The sequence below is a fragment of the Cyrtonyx montezumae genome, unplaced genomic scaffold (assembly GCF_038088225.1).
Source record: "Cyrtonyx montezumae isolate F1298 unplaced genomic scaffold, pur_monq_1.0 scaffold_0, whole genome shotgun sequence".
Classification (NCBI taxonomy): Eukaryota; Metazoa; Chordata; class Aves; order Galliformes; family Odontophoridae; genus Cyrtonyx; species Cyrtonyx montezumae.
In genome coordinates this window covers 37,414,715-37,430,508 of record NW_027071824.1, presented here as the reverse complement: position 1 = coordinate 37,430,508, position 15,794 = coordinate 37,414,715, and the positions used below count along the sequence as shown (strand labels likewise).

General features: G+C 36.7%; 1 protein-coding gene across 2 annotated transcripts in view; it reads right to left on the bottom strand.

Annotated features, from left to right (window-relative positions):
- TULP4 (TUB like protein 4) overlaps window positions 1–15,794 on the bottom strand; it is a 128,012-nt gene that overhangs the window by 47,119 nt on the left and 65,099 nt on the right. For both annotated transcript variants that reach the window (XM_065732804.1, XM_065732812.1), the window contains exons 3-4: window positions 1,992–2,120; window positions 1,537–1,698 (exon numbers count right to left, since the gene is read on the bottom strand). In XM_065732804.1, the coding sequence (XP_065588876.1) occupies window positions 1,537–1,698; window positions 1,992–2,120 (291 nt within the window). The remainder of the gene's footprint in view (window positions 1–1,536; window positions 1,699–1,991; window positions 2,121–15,794) is intronic.

The following is a 15,794-nucleotide window of genomic DNA, read 5'->3' as shown; positions in this document are numbered from 1 at the left end:
TCCAGAGAGCAGTACGAAGATTCATCATCAGTTAACATGCAAAGTCCATTGTTAAGAGAACTGTACAGAACAATATAAAGCCTGTGGCTGTTTTCTGTCTCTGTTCCAGTGAGTTTGTCAGCAACAGAATCTCTTAACTCAAGCAAGCAATTTTCACACAGCTGTAAGTGGCCATTATGTTTATATGCGCTTATCTGGACACTGAACAAGTGCTTGTTTTCTGGAATAAGCACTTAAGGAGCATCCAGTTTAGAAAGTACAAACATATTGGCTAATTTGAATCAAAGGCAGACCGTCATCCCAAATTAAACACTCATGTGAAGATATTTCTAAATACAGCAGTGAACTACAACTGAGAATCACACAAATGGAGAAACCTTATGTTTAAAACATAGGACTGAGAGCTACGAGATCTTAGTTTCTCTCCTACTTCTGCTGCTTGACTCTTCCTCTTGATCTTGAGTAAATTATTTATTGTCAAGACCTGAATCTCCCCAGATTAAAAAAGATGCAGTTAGACTCCCTGCCTTTAAAGAGCTATGCTGAAATAATTTATTCATTAATCTTTGCAGAGCACTCTAAAATTATTTAGAAATGTATATTATTGGAGCTACTATACTCTACTAGCAATTCCCAAAATAACCCTGCATATATATTGTATGGATTTATAGTATTCTAAATTAAAGTCAGTACTGCCTTGAGTCTTGAACTAGTATGTTGTCATGAAAGCGTAAAACGAGGCAAAATAATACAAATGATCTTCGCACTATTCTACCCTCATCATTCTTACAATACTGTTTTATGCATATATTAACCATAATAACAGCAAGAATATAGAAGGCAAGACCGTTCCATGAAGGTCAATAGCTGAATGGCAAAGAGCCACTGCAAATTCTGAGAATGAAACCAATGGGCTAGCTTGAGCCCCACTACAAAAGGTGATGTGATCAATATGATATGCTTCATTAGAAAAGCAGTGAAGAATAATTTTTTTAACCGTCTTTTTCAAAGCAAGTTTCATCAGCAAGTTTTGGACTCAACGGTTAAAATAACAGCCTTTTTAAAAATTACATATTTTGCATAAGGCTGAGAGGTCCTCTGACAATCAGAATCACTTCAATTCATTTGCTCATGTGAAGGCAAACGTAACTATGGCTGTTGAACTGCTTTTGCTGCAACTACAAACTGAGCAGCTCTATAATGAAACAGCTGATCAGATGTTTAATAGTCTGTGCTGAATCTCTGCCTGAATGTATATTTTCAAGATAGCTGCATCAACAAATTAAGGGTATGATTACAGATTCCTATCTCCAACTTTGATTAAGGCTGCATGGAACTGGGGTGAAAGGCGACGATAGGTAACTTGGTACATTAGCATACCTGACTAATGAGAATCATGGGATTAATTGTCACTGTCTGTGGGAGTAACAGTTTTGAGGGAAAACATTATTACAAAGTGACTTTATTTAAAAACTTCTGAAGAGGTGCATTCTACAGCATGCCAATGTGATTGACGGCCTCTAAAAGCTCCATTACCTGCTGGTCATCAGGAGTCCATATGCCACATGTGATCTGACTCTCCAAGTTTATTTCTGAAGACCAATGTCTTTGTCCGCTGACTGAACCAACCAGCACAAATCCATCTCTATAGGAGATAAGTGCTTGAGTCCCATCATGGCTCCACGTAAAGTCGCTTACCTTAGTATAGCAAAGTTAAGAAAACAGTTATGTTAGACATGTAGTAATTTATTTTGGTTTTGATAAAATTTAGCACTGCACAGAGCTAAGCAGCGCAACTATTAGCCTAGCAGTACTGATTTTATGGCTATCAGGTAAAGCAAGTGCCCTTGCAAAGTGTCTTGCATACTCCATTCATTAACGTTTCATTTTCTCCTGTGTTTTTCAAAAGGTATAAAATACTACTCATTGTCCTTTTCATTTTGTCTCTCAGGACTTTATAATTCTGGAGCAAAGAGAAAATGTGTACCAACCTGTGCCCCGCGATCATTCACAAGCTCCACAGACCATCTGCCTTCATATTGTATCCAAACAAATATTCCTCCATCTGCATCACAAGTTGCTAATTTCTGAAATGGTTCGTTCCATCTAACCAGCACAACCTTAAAGGATCACAAAACAAAAAGAGAATTATCAAAACTGTGTAGAGTGTTGACAACAATTTCACAAGAATAACTTAAACAATAATGTGAAATAAACAACACTGCATTTAAATTCTAAAGAAGATATACAAAATAGTAATTTTCAGCACAGCATTAAGCATCTCTCAAGAACAGCTGGAATCATTTTGTCATGACTGTTAGGAAATGCAGGCTCCCTCTGCATCAGACCTTTTCGGAAGGCATCACACGCTTTCAACAAAAAACACACTCTATGATGGGATGTAGCATTTCATTATAGAAACGGCAAGCCAAATGCTCTGTACCCAACCCTCTTTCAAAAGACTTCTCTCTCCACGGTCTCAGGGTCTGTCAGACCCCATCTCAAACCCTCAACTTTGCTGACTCCAAATTGCAAGCACTGACAGCAAATTCAGTTTGAATAATCATGTCACTAGTGACACACCAAAATAAATAAGAGTCGCAGATTATTAAAACAGAAAATTCATAGAAAATTTGCTTTGCTACAGAGTGAAGGAATACAAAGCAGTAGTAGGCTCTTCTCCATGCATTAGGGATAGATAAGCTTTTCTGGTGAATCTAATCAAGTCCAACCTGTCAAATAGCTCTCTGATTTATAATTAATATCAGTTTAACAAATACAGTATCTCCTATGGCCTCAGTATAGAACTGAAGCAAAAAAACCCATGTCATCCTAGTGCCTGAAGCAGAAATCAGCTGTAAAACCATTTACCTTCTGTTAATGACTTTTTCTTAAAACCTTTTTTCCAAATTAGATTTATTTCAAAACATTCAAATATGGACAGGATGCTCACATTCATACACAATAAGGTTTCTCCCCAGTTCTTTACAGAGATACAGCATATGCAGATAAATAAAACAAATACTAAATAATCAATCAGTAAAATGTTAATTTTAACTACTTAATGGACATCTAGGTTTATTCTTTTCATAAAACTAAATACATTTTTACAAAAGAGAGTGAAAGACTTCCCTGGAATATATTCTGCTCTTTACTGAGAAGCAATGATGTTCCTAAATGTTCCAGTCCTGAAACGAACTCCGAGTAGACAGATCCACCACATTTCACAATGAAAGCAAAAGTCATTTCAGAACTGCAATATAAATATGCTTATCTGAAACCAAAACTGAACAGCTGAAAAAAGATGATCTTACATTCACTTAAGGAGTGCTACACTTATTCAGTGTTAGGGGTCAGAACTACAGAATGTGCAAATCAACGTAACCCAGAATGCCTGAAGAATCAACCCTTGAACGATTAAACAGCTAAAAGAGAACAGTTTCTTCACACGTACTTCAAAATTATGGGGAGGAGTAAGTAAAACAAACTACCTCCCTGCTGTTACGAAGCTAGGGAGATTCTGCATTTGAGATTTTGCAGAAAAATGCCTGGCTCTCCTTGAACCAAGTAGAACCCACCCCAATCACACCACTATATGGTTTACATCATACATTGGTTGAGTGTGTTTTTTTGTCTTGTTTTGGTTTGGTTTGTTTGCTTGTTTTTGGAAGAGAAGTGAATAAAATATTCCAGCACAGTAATATCAGCAGCTGTATTTTGGTTGGAAGACTCACTCTCTCTTCTGTCTAAACAAGAATAGCACAAATTTTTCATTTTTTTCCTATTTCTTGAAGATCTAATGCACATGGCCATCATTTCATCCACCCTGAGACAAAACACAATAACAACATAATTGTACTTGCCAGTATTACCAAAGAAGAGCTGAAAACCCCGTATACAACATAGGATAACTCTGAAAAACCTTCATCTTGAAGACTGGGAGTAGCTAAGGCTAACAATGCTCTATATAGACCAAAACAACCTTATAATCAGTGAAAATCCGATCTCTAGTGCTTAGGGAATCCTTACAGTGGACAGTTCATAGACTGAACAGCATAAATTGCTGGAGGATTTAGGAAAAAAGACAAAACTATTTGTTCAAATAACATTAGGCTTTTCACTGAACACAATCAAAGTTAATATCTGTTTCAAATTGCTGTTTTATCTGACAAACATTTGAGACAAGCATATGATTTTACAGATTAGACATACCAGCTGACTTAATGAAAAGAACTGTGGGCAAAGTGGTAAGAGTTACCTTGGCATGGTTTGCCTCTTCCCTATTTTAAATAGGAAACTTCTTAAAGATAGAAAACTTCTGAATTAAAATTCAGCGCAGCACATTTTATTTTTTTCAATTTGATAAAAACAAAATCCAAGGACGCATTTAAATGCAAACATAATTAACTAGAGTTCTCCCTCCTTCCCAATTAGATACAAATTAGTAACTTCCAAATCTTCTATTTGATGAGCTACAAAGGTCAAAACTCCAATAAGCCCTTGGCTTTAAGAGTAATAATCTTGTTGCTTTGTAATTACAAATGAAAGTGAGACAATGATTTTGTATGATTTCTGATAACATGCTCAATAAGTAATTCTTTAACTTGAAAATTCAACTTAAAACAGAGAACAAATGTTATCATTTTATGTGATCATTTCCATCATTTACATTTAACATCTGAGTACAGGTGCTGACTCCAGAGCTGCTTTGAGTATTTCCAATTTTGTTTTAGGCACTTAAAATATCGAAGCAGAGATAAAGAAAAGAAGAAGGATTGCCCTGAGTATTACAAGGACTTTTGGCTTTTATATTGCCTAGAATGTAAAGAATATGAAAACATGCCTCATTGACAGTGCACTTAAATAATGCATAAGCTTGAACTATTCCTGCAGGAAAAGAAATTTTACCACTAACCTATAAATGCAAAGATAACATAACTTTCACTAACAGCTTCAACTCACAGGGGCCCCATCTTTACTTCTACCTTTATGGTTCTCCACTTCCTATTCAGTATCTTCCTGTAGGTACTCAAGGGCTAAACCGTTTTATCTTGTAATGAAAGAACAAAAATGTCAGTGTGACAAAGAAAGTTGTCTGTGGACTATTTGTGGCCTGCATAACCTATGCATATTGCCTGTTTATTTATTTAAAATTAACTATAAAAACTGGAAATGGTGCCTGTTCTAACCTATAAAAATTCTGTATTGCAGATATAAATCAGCTTCTAAATTGGTACCTCATACAGGCAATTATCACCCATGAATAAAACTCCAAGGGACTCCTAGACTAATATATTCATTTAAGTACAGTGTAAAGGTCAATATATCACAGCAAATAGGACTCTTGCCATGAAGTTCAATGAACTTTGAATCAAGGTCTTATGTTTTCTTTGAGCTCCTTTTTGGACAGTGCTTAGCGGTAAAAAGTTTATTCCAAAAGCGGAACATTCAGTACATTCAATAGCTCTGTCAACTTGACTTTTCAGAATTAAATTTAATTTACACTAATGGTGCTAGAAACCCTCCCTAAGAACTGTCTGCATGTTATAATGCTGCAAGCAGCAAAATCAACAAAAAATAACACATTTTAAAATCATTTTCACCACAAAATAAGGATTTGTCTTTTTGACTCCACTGCTGCTATCATACTAGACATCAAAAAACACTAGGTTTATCACAAATTACATATCACATTTTTATGGCCTTCTACAAAGGAGTGATGGCATCAGTGGACAAAGGAAGTCCACTAACTAATGTCATCTACCTGGACTTGAGAAAGGTTTAAAATTAACACGGTCCCTCACCACATTCTTAATTCTGAATTGGAGAGACATGGGTTTGAAAGCCGGGCTGTTTGGTGGATAAAGAATTGTTTGGACAGTTGTAGCCAGATGGCTGGAGTCAATGGATCCATGCGTACATACAGCTGAAGGGTGGTCACAAGTATGACTCCCAGGAGACCAGTGCCTTTCAGCATCTTTTTCAATGACAGACAATGGGATGAAGTGTATCTTCAGCAAGTTCGTTGTGACACCAAGCTGAGTGGTGCAGTTGATACAATGGAAGGAACAGATAGGGAACATTTCTTACTCAAAAACCTCAAGTACAATATAGAAATATATTGGTACCTTTACACCTCAATAAGCTATGTATCATTTTATTTGATGCTCTCACTCTCATTTTTCCCCCTTTCTCCTTTGTGTTGGCTTTGTGAAGCCATCCAGAGGGACCTGGAAAGGCTTGAAAAGTGGGCCTGCATGAACTTAGTGAGGTTCAACAAGGCCAAGTGCAACGCTGCACTTGAGTCAGGGTAATTCCAGATATGTCTACAGACAGGAAGAAAGAACGCTATGAAAGCAGCCCTGCAGATGAAGAATTTATTTGGACAAAAAGCTGGACATGAACCAGCAGTGTGCTTTTGCAGCCAGGAAGGTCAACTGTATCCCAGGCTGCAACAAAAGAGGGGTGGCAGCAGGGCCAGGGAGGTAACTCTTGCCCTCTGCTCTGCCCGCATGAGGGTTGTGAAGTCCCTTCCAGGCTAAGCCACTCTATGATTCCACAATTTTGTAAGAAAGCTGGTGTAACTACCTAGATGAAGCAGCAAATACACCATTTTACAAATTGTTCCAATTTCTGATTTAAACACGTATTTCCTAGAAGTACAAGTCGTAATGGTAAGCAGAGACCAAAGAAGCCTGAATGCAAACCAATGAGTTATCACAGTGCCCTCAGGACTACGGGCGTGGAATCCCATTTTGAAAGTGCTTCCTTAATAAAGCCGCTCTGAAGGTATTTCTTCCTTTTCTCCTACTGAACCCTGCCTGCCATACTGTTCAGTTCTGTGTCCTTCACATCTTTTCATCTCCACACATACATACAAGAAAGAAGCCTGGGGAGAATGCTCTTTTCAGTCGTTCTTGTAATACTGAGGACATGCGCAATATGATGGACATTCACCTCTATTACTCAGCTTGATATCACTTTCCCCTGTGTACAGCACTAATTGACAAGTTCTGCTAGCGTCCATCAACCATTCATCTCCAAAAAACTTCTGAATGAGCACAGCTTAATAAAAGACCACAGAAAGCTGGCAGCACAACGTTTTACCAATTGATTTTCCTTTTTTTGTACAGTGTTAGACAGAAAACAATCTGAAGTCTGCATGTGGACTTCTTCCTGCAATTTTTACAAACATATTCTAAGTGTTAAAGGATTATTATGACTTTTTGAAAATATATATAAAACTCATGAACATAATTTGAAACAAATAGAAAACTACATGATTTTTTATTTTTATTTCCAAATAACACATGGATAGCTTTTTTGTGAAAAGCTTCTACTTTGATCAAGGTTCACTTTCAACCAAATATTTTGTTTGTAAAGACTCTGACCAACTCTACACTCAGCCACCTGCTGGGAGCATCAGGGCATGAGCCGCCTCCCTGCCCTGTGGTCAGGCCCTGCACAGCCAAGCCATTTTGATCTTTTCTGTTCATGGCTAACAACACTATAATTGGTGAAATCTTGGCCCTTGGAAGTCATATGGTAAGCTGCAGTGGATTAGAAATACAAATTGGTGGTATCTAGCTTCCGTGACTATTATAAAAAAATTCTGATTATTTGAGATTTCTTTCACCTGGCTTCCTTCCAGCTTTCTCCCAGTTGCATTTTTATCTAGTCATCCCAGCTGGCTCAAGATCTGTAGTCCTCAACAATAAAAAAGTTGGTCATGTATAAAATTAGTATGGAAAACATTGTTAACTAATATGCATTCACTTCAAGAATAACAGTAATCACAACCAAAATAATAGATAACACACCTCTCAGTAAAAAACACGCAGATATGAAGTACAGTTTATGAAGCAGTTGCTTATTGCTTTCAGACACTTCATGCAGTTCATTAGGTAACGGCCTTGTCACGTGGCAAAGGAATTTTAAATGCTAATTTAAAAAAGCAGCAAACATTTATTTGTTTTTTTAGTCATGCTTTAAAAGTTCCACTTTTACTTTATCCTAAAGTTGGTTTTTTTTAACCATTACAGCAAATTAAGGTGTTAGACAAAAAAAACCATATTGAGTAATCCCAATTTTGAGGTGGCAAATACGTCACTTATAGTAAATGGGATTAGTTCTGAGCAGAAGCCATATTTGATGATTTCAATTATGTAATACTGACTGTTTTTTTTCCTATACATATTAAAGCACAATATTAGACTTTGCCAAAATTTATAGTATTCTGAATGCTTTTCTTATTACTAATTTCATGACAGTTTTTGGAGGAGGTAGCTGAAAATATTATACCAATCAATCTTCCAAGAACAGAAGTCCTTAATCTAGGATGCCTTACAGTATTCATTACTGACATCTTACCTCTGCTGTTCTTAAATTATGTAGTCTGTAATTGCTATAGAGGCAAAGGACAAGCATCGAGAGAAAATAAATGGATAAATAGCTAAAGCAATTAGTTCCTAGAGTTCTTTATCAAATTTAGGAAGATGATATTACTGAAAGGAAACTGTAGTCAATGTAGTGAGTCATTTTTTTCATCTCTGATTCTCCATGCATTTTACTGGAAAGCAGGCATATGCTCTAAAGATACAAGTCTTCAGCGCTGCTTTTCCCTTAGCAACATAAGGTATGGAGATCTGCTTGTACATGGAGCACTGCAGCAATAAAGAGTGGAGAACACTTAATGGGAAACTCCATTACAACATGATTTGCCACACTAGGGCAGCTGAGTTCCTTTATCAAGCGCCAGCATTTCTGAAACTACAAGTAAAATCTTTGCAGGGTGCATGGGATTTGACGCACTATAACTCAACTGAGCATTTACAATATTAAACACTCTGTGAAATTGATTACCTTTTTTCCCCTAATATATCAAACTACATTTCCAATGCTATTGAAAGTCCACTTTCCAAGCAATGAGGACGAAAGATCTGACTGTTCCTATGACAGAAACGGAGAAACTGCTAAAGAAGATAATGTTCATAACGCATACATATGCAGAGTACATGAGAGTCAGTCAACCTGAAGGCTTCTTTATCCTGTACTTTTAAGAAAGTATCTCTATTTTTAAGGGAACATATAAGAGTTGGAGTAAAGTACTGGGAAATGAGATTGGAAAATCTATCCAGGATCACCTCAGCATTATCCATTTACTCTTTTGAGCAATTATCATGTTATGCAATTCCCTAATAAGTAGATTGATCTTCACTTATATTAATAAACATACATAAATACATGCATATAGCACATGCCACACTGTCCCACACTGGTTTACTAATGACAATAGAGATGAAGAGATTTATAAGTACATATACCAAAGGCAAAAGATAATTGCACAGTGGGCAACAGAAACAAAATGTAAAAGCAAAGGGATCAGAGAAACTAGGAACTACCTTTACTTTCCAACACAGTTCAGTACATTATAGATACAGACATACAAATACTGTGTATCTGTATTCATTACACACAACATGGGTGTGTACGTACACGAATGCACATTCCCATTAAATTCTTGAGGAAACTACAATAATTTTGTACATTTGTCAACTTAAAATTCGTTGATCAAAGTGGATTTCTATAATTTAAATATAATTAAAAAGTGAAAATGAGTGGCCAAAATAAGCAACAAGCTGGTGTTTCTTGTGTATGCTACCTATTTCAGGAAACCTCAACACTTTCTACAACTACATGAAAGGAGGTTGCAGTGAGGTAGGAGTCAGCCTCTTTTTTCAGGTGACAAGCAACAGAACACGATGAAATGGCCTCAAGTTGCATGAGGGTATGTTTAGATTCTACATCAGGAAGAATTTCTTCACGAATAGGGTAAGTAATTGTAGGGGAGTAGTGGAGTCCCCATCCCTAGAAGTATTTAAAAGCTGTGTGGATATGGCACTAAGGGACACGGTTAAGTGACTGGACTCAGTAGGTCAGGTTGATGGTTGGACCTGATGATCTTGAGGGCCTTTTTCAATCTAGATGACACTACAATTCACTCACTGCTTCCTTGCTCTCCATGTGAGCAGCTGCTACCTTTTGCAAGTAACAGCACAGTTGCTCACACACTAGAAAGAGTGTTGATGCTCCCCAGCAAGTTTTGTTTATTTGCTTTGCAGATGGATGCCACATATGCCTATTTTTAAAAGGTATCTTGGGGTTGGCATCCCACTTGCCACATACATCTATTTTTAAAAGGTTAGCATCCAGTCCCCAATAGAAGAGGCAGTCTGACCTTTAAAGACTCAAGGGGATGATTCTGGCAACTAGGCAACTGCAAGAAAAACTTGTTTTGATAACTACTTTGAGGACTGAACATACTTAGTGTGAGTAAGAAGTCTTTTTAAAAATATCTAGGCTGTCAACATCTCACTGAATACATTTAGGAGCCTTGATAGTAAACTGCCATCACGAGGACTCAAAAATGCTCTAAAGCTTTACAAATCTCACAATCCTCAAGTCATATGCTTAAAGTCAAGACATCCCAACATACATTAAGCCCAATGCTACAAGGATTTGCCACATAACTATTTTATATTCACAGAACGCAACACACGTAATCCGATCACTTACCTTAAAGGAAATCATTCCTGTTATCCCTCACAGGTAACAAACAACACACTATACTCCTACAAATGAAAATGGTAACTATGCCAGCCCCAAAGGAATTGCTCTTTCCACTTCAGAATCACCATGCACAACTGTGGTTTCAAAAAACTAGAGATATAGTGGACATTCTCTAAAAACTTCAGGAATGGGCTATATTCAGTGTACATCCAATAGATGTATTTGAGCGGTTGAGGAGCTCTGTCAGCACTGGAAGCTGCATGCAAGAAATAAAAATGAGGATTACTAACAAGATGTTTTTAACTGGCAACCCATTCTCATTTAAATAATCTTTCTAAGTATACCTTCAAGGGGTATTAAGTAAAATAGGTATAATTTGAGTAAATGAATTAGGGCATGAAGTCAACCATCCACATGCACAAGCTATCTGTGTTCTTGGATGGGAAATTAGTAGAGGTCTGCTGCTCCTCACACCTGAAAGACTACAGAAGACAACAGGAGAACTACAGTGATAAGGCTTATAACTTCTTATGGTTAGTTTTCACTTCCTGTCTCTTCATAAGAATGATTAAAATCCAAAAGCTCTTTCACAGAAAAAAAATATCCATTTCCACTAAAGAATATTTTATTAGACCTATGTCATGCTTTTTTTTTTCCAGTGAGGGAAATTCCTTTATATTACATTCCTATATAGTAGTTTGTACACAACTATTATCTCAAGTTAAGGGTCTTCCTATCCTTAAGCATCCCTGCAAGATACTTCTGCTTAATTGTTTGTCCGCATTCCCAGAATTGCGGAGACAAACACAGGTTCTCTAAGAATAAATCAGATCTGAATGTTCATAAGGATAACCAAAGAATAAAATAGCACTTCCATCTCATTCGTTCAAAAGATTTCACTTTGCTCTAGTTTCTTTACAGACAAAAGCTCCACAGTAGAGACCACTTTTCCACCTAAAGAACAGCAGACCAAAACAGATATCCCTTTTTCTAGCAAACCATTGAGGAGCATCATTAAGAATGGTCCACTGCTGCTTAAAAGAAGACAGATACAATACCTGTGTAGAGCTAGCAGTTTCTTGAGCTCAAATATCTAAGGTCAAATATCTTTCCACAACAAAAAAAACCCTATCAAATTTAAAGTTCTCAATTATTTAAGCTACATTACATTAAAAAATCTAAGAACCCAATGTTCATTTCATGATGGCCTAGTAAAGTTGCCTTATAGATGGTATAAAACAAGACCAACGTACATCACCAACATTTACATTTACTAATGAGCAGTGTAAAAGAAGCGCCTGTAAATGAAGGATGAGCTTTAAGAACAACAACTAACCAACGCTTACCAACATCTAGCTATGCATCATCACCATGTATTAATTCACTGGCATAACTCCCACTATTTTGATTTGAATTAACCAGCTCTTAAATAGCTGTATTATTTTGAGCACGTAGCTGTGGTTGGTTAAGTTGAAATGTGCAGGCTAGGCAGTCGTAGATCATAAGTACAGGTCAAGAAAGGAACAAGCAATTCAGATAACCTTGGAAGACTCCCTGCAGATAGCCAGGAGAAAGCACAACAGCCATGAGCTAGCTGCAGAGAAGCAAACTGGGCTCTGTGGGCTCTTCAGCTTTTACTGTGAAGTAGCGCCCATCTTTTGTTTTTCTGAAGAACCACAATCCCTAGCTCTGACCACAATACACATAACTAAAAATCCTAATATTTACAACCAAAACATTCACTTTAGCATATAATTATAGACAAGACACCAGATATCTACCAACAGTTATTTTCTTATATATTACCCACACAGAGGCTCTGATTCAGTTTTCAGATATTCTAGTCCATTTCATTTGCAATGAATGTAATACAGATTTCTGACAATCTGAACACTAGCAAATTCTCTAAGAAATGCCAAATAGCAGATTGTGAAAATGCCACCCTTGCTTTGTCCAGTCTGCAATTCTGTATGGACTATATTCAGAAGCAGCTTTATCTTCACATCTTATGAAATAAAACCAGTGTCATGATGCAGCTGGACAGTAATTTTACTTCTATTTGACTTTCCAGAGAACACAAGGGAGTGATAAATAAGGAGTTCAATCTGTTACACTGACAGAAGATTTGCAATAGAGAAACTGAACAATCCTGGAAAGCAAGAATTGCTGCTTCTCTCTTTTACTACTGTAGCATTAAAAACCAACAACAACCAGAAGAAATCTTTGCATTGCTGGAATTGCACACTTGAATTAAAAAGCACTAATCTTTAAGTTTTCGGTCTTGAAGACAAAGTGAAAAGCAGGTTAAGGAAGCACTGCAGAAACAGATAGTTCTCCCAGCATGAAAAATGACTATTTGCACAACACACTTGAGAGGGCTGAACCACAGACTGGGAATACAATCCCATTGCACTAATGAGATGCAAGGGTCACTTTGAGGCTACCATACTGCTGGTGATAAGGATATGGTAGGAAATGCATATCTGAGTGCCTAGGACAATACCTGACGTCACTCAATGCAAATGTTAGAAAAGGTATTCTATCTGCAACATCTGTGGTGCAGAAAACAGCTTTGAAGGAATTGAGCTAAAATTGACTGGCTTCTCATAGACCAAAATACAATGATATTCCACCTCTAACAATTCATTTAGCTGGTATGTGAACTGCAAACAAGAGATCAAAGTTGTCTGATCCATATCCAAGAGCCTGAGCCAGATAGATATAAGCACAGCATCACTGGAAAGTACTTCTTTTAGTCTAGATAGTTGAAAATAACTGCTTCAGACAATGAGTTTACATTTGCCTATTCTAGCTAAATAAGCTAAATAAGACTAATTCTAAAAGTCTGCCAACAACTGTGCTACCAAACCTTCTATACTCAGCCATGTCTACTTCCCTCCCACCACAAAGACAACTTTGGATCCCAGTCAGGCAAGCTCTCTGTATTCAACCATAATGGGCTGGATATTTGCAGTGATGGATTCTAGACTGCATACACATGTAGTAGTGTAAACAGATTATCCCTGCCTTCCATTTTGTCATTCACTTTGCAAACACTGATTTTCTACTATTTATTCATCAGCATCATTTCCTAGGCCTTTGAGAAAACAAACAAAAACAAACAAAAACAAAAACAAAACAACAACAACAAAAAAAAACCAAGCAACAACAAAATGCCTTTATATTAACCAGAAGAACTACACAACAAGACAAGATTATGCAAGAAAATATGGAACAAACATCCTTAAAGTAATTAATACTGTAGACACACAACATGGGATTTAATACAATTATAATTAAATAAAACACTGCCATAATACAAGAGATTGTCCACATGCACTATGAGCCCTGCTTCCTGACCACCACAATTCTACGAAGTCCGATTTCAAAAGCAAAAATCACAGCCATTGAGACATTCCCTCATCAAGCAACAATGGCATTACCTCAGACTGGGCTGAAGAAAATACTTTATCCTCTGAAGACTTTGCTTTCTTTCCTCTTGATAATTTACAGATTTTAAAGTAGCATGCATTGATTTTTGTTTTGCTTTGTTTGCTTTACCATTCTTATAGGGGTTTAAGAAGCAATAACAGTAATTACAGATTTAGAGATAGAGATGATGGATTGAAAGAAAATCATAAAACAAAAAATACTGGCAAAGTGGAGTCATGAAAAGTGTCAGTAAGTACTGAAATTATGTCTTAAAAACTAAGGAAAGACATGGGAATAAAGAAGGGAAGATATTATTAAATATTACTATAAGTAATGGGACGATATTCAGGAAATTGTATTTTAGGTTAAATAACAAGTAAAGCTTCCAGCAATGAAAGAAATGACTGAACAATTTTTAAGAAGAAAATGTGTAATTAAGCCAACCTCAGGAAACATTTCATACACATTTTTACTTAGCTTAGAAGGTATATTGCAGGGATTTATTTCATGTTAACTGACTACACATGGTTACTACAATTCAGTGATTACAGTTAAAACATCATTTTCTCATTTGTTATTACCTGAGATTTAAGAAATGTGTTTTAACAATAGCAAATATCACAAGAAAATTATTTTTTAAAAATTTCTACTTTTCCTTAGAGAACTGTATCACTTTAAAGCTCACTTGAATGCTGAAGTGTGCAGATAAGTAACAAGGGTATATTTCAGCATGAACAGTATGTGGCAAAAAGAAAGACAGCTGTTCTATGCGTGAGGGCAAGGGGAAATGATCTGAGTCTTTATAAAGTTGTGATTATATCACAACTGTTGTTTCTATCAGTAGACTAGGGCTTGGGATGATGGGTGCCTAGATGGTCTACGATGTCAACATCTTGCTTGCTGCTTTGTACAGGTCATGGAAGGGGCACCTAGCCAACCCTCTTGACATCACACACACCACCAAATCTCAAACACAGCCTCTGAAGAACAATTATGGTACCAAGGCAAACTTGCCACCTTTTGCAGAAGTTGACACTCTTGTCAAGGGAAATAAGCATGAACTGGGGAGTCCTGAACGTTGCATCTCAGTAGACAGTGAGGGAGAGCTAGCAGACTACCCGCCAGCCCAACCCGGCTGTCAGCATCACTTGATCTAGAAATATTACATTTATCAGTACTAAAAATAACACTGTATGATGTGGATTCAGGCTCTGCAGAGTGCATTGTTATGCAGGGAAAGCATGACAGCTGAGATACTGTAACTAAGCCAGTCACCTGGACTTCAGTCTTACTTGCATTTACAATTCAGTTAATTAAACGCTATTCTAACAGAAATTGTAATTACAGCTTTCCTAACTTTCCCAAAATTCTGTTATTGTCACTGCATAAACACAGTGTAATGTCCTTTGATTTTATAAAACTCCAAAGTAGGAAGTTTTGGGTTTTTTTACGTACCATTTTACTAATTCCAATCATCAGGTCTGTGTCACAACTGATATTTGAATGACAAATATTTCTTTTTTTAAAAGGAAATACTTCATCAAAATCTTCATTCTGCTTACTTACATCTGTCAAGTAAGCAGAAATCAGTTACTTTCTGCAAACAGAACTTTCCTTTATCAAGAGGATTTGATGATAAAAGTCGTTTTAAATATCTTCCTTGTATCTTTAAGACCTACAGCTAACTTAATTGGTTATTGTTTGGGTGTTAATTTTGAATTATACTAAAACATCATGTCACCTGAAAGAGGAACAGCTCAGAGTGTAGCTGTAGACTAAGATGAATGAGCAAT